This window comes from Salvia splendens, unplaced genomic scaffold (assembly GCF_004379255.2).
Source record: "Salvia splendens isolate huo1 unplaced genomic scaffold, SspV2 ctg713, whole genome shotgun sequence".
NCBI classification, from domain to species: Eukaryota; Viridiplantae; Streptophyta; class Magnoliopsida; order Lamiales; family Lamiaceae; genus Salvia; species Salvia splendens.
In genome coordinates this window covers 1-3,227 of record NW_024599382.1, presented here as the reverse complement: position 1 = coordinate 3,227, position 3,227 = coordinate 1, and the positions used below count along the sequence as shown (strand labels likewise).

The following is a 3,227-nucleotide window of genomic DNA, read 5'->3' as shown; positions in this document are numbered from 1 at the left end:
TTTTCCTCCTGGGCAAACAAATTCCTTCTTGAGCTGAAGGTCCATCTCCATTGTCCATTAACCCAACACCCCATGTCTTGAATAATATCGCCTTTTCTGAATGGAATGACTGAACAATCTTGTGACTTTAAGGATTTTCTCTCCGGTCCATAGATCGAACCAAAATCTTGATTGGGCTCCATTCCCAACCCGAACCCAAATAGTAATAATAATTATTAACCTCTTGGTGGTGTATGAGGAATGCATACAATAAAGATAGCAAGTAAAGACTGAGATAAATAAGTAATATTACAAGGACAAAAATGAAACGAGAGATAACTGGATATAGTTGTTTCAAAACATACCCAGTAAACCTTCATAGTACAACACTTGAATGCACGAATTGAGGTAACACTTCATGGATAATGAACGAAGCATGAGGTAAAAATCCTTCACACATGGCAAATGTACCACAATCGCAAGTTCACAACAATTTAATATGTAGCATCTATTGCAAATGATTGATTTTGCTCTGATTTGTTCAGATACAAGAACACATACTTACAAGTGTTAGATTCAACACCAGGGCCATTTAGCATCGGTCCAAGTGAAGCAGCGATTATTCAATGTTTTTGCTCCTCTCAGATGGTTGAGCGCCTCCTTGTTCCCAAATGATGGACACAAACAGATACCCTCATCACGTTTTATAGCATCTTCTCGATATGTTGAATTTTGATATCTTGGGTGCTGTACAAACGCTACGTTTTTCCACCAAAGCTTGAGAGCCTATGATAACAGAGCAACAGATATAATCACAAAGCCAAGCAAACAACTTCAAACACATGTTTAATCCAACTCAACCTATTACTACCATACAAAAGTGAAGCAGCACGATAACCTGAATCATGTGAGTAATGAAAACAGAATCCAGTCTATTAGAGCACTTACATGCCAATATATCCATAACGCGACTTTATGGGGCATCAACCAGAAGAACCATGAGTGATTGTCTGACGATGAAGGCGCAACTCTTTTTGCTGTCAATGATGCAGTGAAGTAGTTACCTAGTTCAGGGTGCTGTACTGATATAACTATATGGAGATTATCAGCAGGTTCGTTCGTTCTCAAGCTCCATCTCCCCATCATGTCCTGTGATCAGAACATCCGAGATGAAAACATAACCAAACGGTGAAAACATAAGTCAGTCCAGTAGCTCAAATCAGACAATGCGCATACTTTGAAAAGCTGCAAAAGTAATTAATGGTAAGTTGGTGACCAACCATGAAAGGGCTGACATGAAGAGGCTTAGCAACTAAATCCGAGTTTGGATTGAATAGAAATGTCACTCTTTCACCCCAAGGAGTATTAGTAACCTGAAGCAGCAAGTTCAATTCAATGTCATCAAGGGGCTTTCTTTCCTATCAAACGGAAGCAAAAGCAGATAATCGTTGCAACCAAAAGCACACACTTGTCATCCTCTTCCAAGAAGGCTGAGAAATGTATACTTCTAATTGAGAATCTGGCAACATATACACACCTCAGCAATACATTTTGTAAGAGTTTGCGTTTCGCCTTCAACATCATAGCAATAATACACACTCAACGGATTTTGCTCGTATCCCACGCTTGGAGGTATAGTCAACAGAAAACTGGTAATCCAATGGCAATTGATCAGTCTACAGCCATTGTAAATGCAACTGCCACTGCTAGTTCACTAGTGCCCTATCACCACTTCTTAGACAATTGAACATAATAAAGTAATCGAAATTTACAGTTTATCTACTTAACACAGTATGATTTGGCAAATGAGTTCTCAGATGGCAATGCACCACTTTTTGAATCGAATTTAACCATTAAATGATCTGAAAACCTCAAAATTATGAATTGAGTTTGATTTACCCTATGTGTTAGTACTAGAAAGCAGCAGTTCACAATTAACAGATGCGGAATTAAAAGAGGCGAAAATGCTAGGATTCGATTAGAGGTGAAGGAGAGAGGAAAATTACACCGGTCCGTTGGTGTGGGAGGCTGAGCGTGCTTCCTCGGCGGTGAGGTGATTGCGCGGTGGATCCGGCGCATTGTCGAGGTCAATAAGGGCATAGCGGACGGAGTAGCGGAATGAGTGGTGCACAGGGCGGCGGCGCTCGTGGAAGACGGTGCCTTGGTATAGAGAAACGGAGTTACGGCGATCTGCGGTTGAGATGCGGCGGAAGGGGAGGAGGACGGACAGCAGGAGGGAGGTGATGGTGGTGGAGATGATGGAGCAAAGGAGATACACCAACTCCATGTTTGACTCTCCTTATCCAAACGAATTACTAATTATTTTCTCTCTATACAATAATTTTTCTTTTTGGCTCAATTTTAATTTTTCATACAAAATTGGAAACATAAAGAAAATAATAAATCGACGAGTTTGACCGATTTTATTCAGTTTAGTGAGTTCGTAAGTCTTGAGTTTTAAATATTTATGTATGATTTTGTTTACATCTTCAGTTATGATTTATGAAATGGAGTTTTTGTTATTCTTTGGTTCACGTGGAATTTCTCGTCAAATTTAGTGTTTAGACTTTCCTTGTTTAGTGAGTATGTGAGTTTTAAATTTCACTTCAAGATTTAGTTAAGGTTTTTAAAATGGCTGTCTCGATAGAGAGTTTAAAAAGTTTTGAGAATTTTGTGAAAGTTACTTCTATCCGCAAATAAGAGTCTCATTTTTCTGTTTTGTCCGTCAATGAATAGGAGTCCCGGTTCATAATTACCATAAATGGTAAAACGGCTTACATTTCACCAACTCATTTCATTCACATATCATTTAAACCTAATATATATATGTGAGATCCATATTCCACTAACTTTTTTTCATTCATTTTTCTTAACATTTCTTAAAACGCATGCCGGAAAGAAATGAGACTCCTATTTGCGGACGAATGAAGTATTTATGAAAAAAATTGAGGTTTTAAATTTTTAATTGTTTCAGGAAGAAAATCAAGGTTTAATTTTATCATTCATAGTACATAATATTTCATCCATCATCACATCAAGAATCTTTGCACCTCGAAACGAGAGATTTGCCTTCAAATTATCAATTTGCAATCGCACAACCACATTAATCTATGAATGCATGTTATGGATATTGTGATTCCAATAAATACTCCAAATGATCAATAGGGCTCTCTAACTAAAACTAATATCGAGACGATAAAACATAGTAACTTGTTAACTCAATATGACATTATTTTCCTCCATTCAAA

General features: G+C 37.8%; 1 protein-coding gene across 1 annotated transcript; it reads right to left on the bottom strand.

Annotated features, from left to right (window-relative positions):
* Nucleotides 1-270: 270 nt before the first annotated feature.
* Nucleotides 271-2,313, bottom strand: LOC121791077. The gene is made up of 5 exons (XM_042189127.1): nt 1,986-2,313; nt 1,517-1,628; nt 1,260-1,352; nt 928-1,128; nt 271-765 (listed from the first exon to the last, which is right to left on the bottom strand). The coding sequence occupies exons 1-5, from the start codon at nt 2,264-2,266 to the stop codon at nt 556-558; spliced, it is 897 nt and encodes a 298-aa protein (XP_042045061.1). The 5' UTR covers nt 2,267-2,313; the 3' UTR covers nt 271-555.
* Nucleotides 2,314-3,227: the final 914 nt, after the last annotated feature.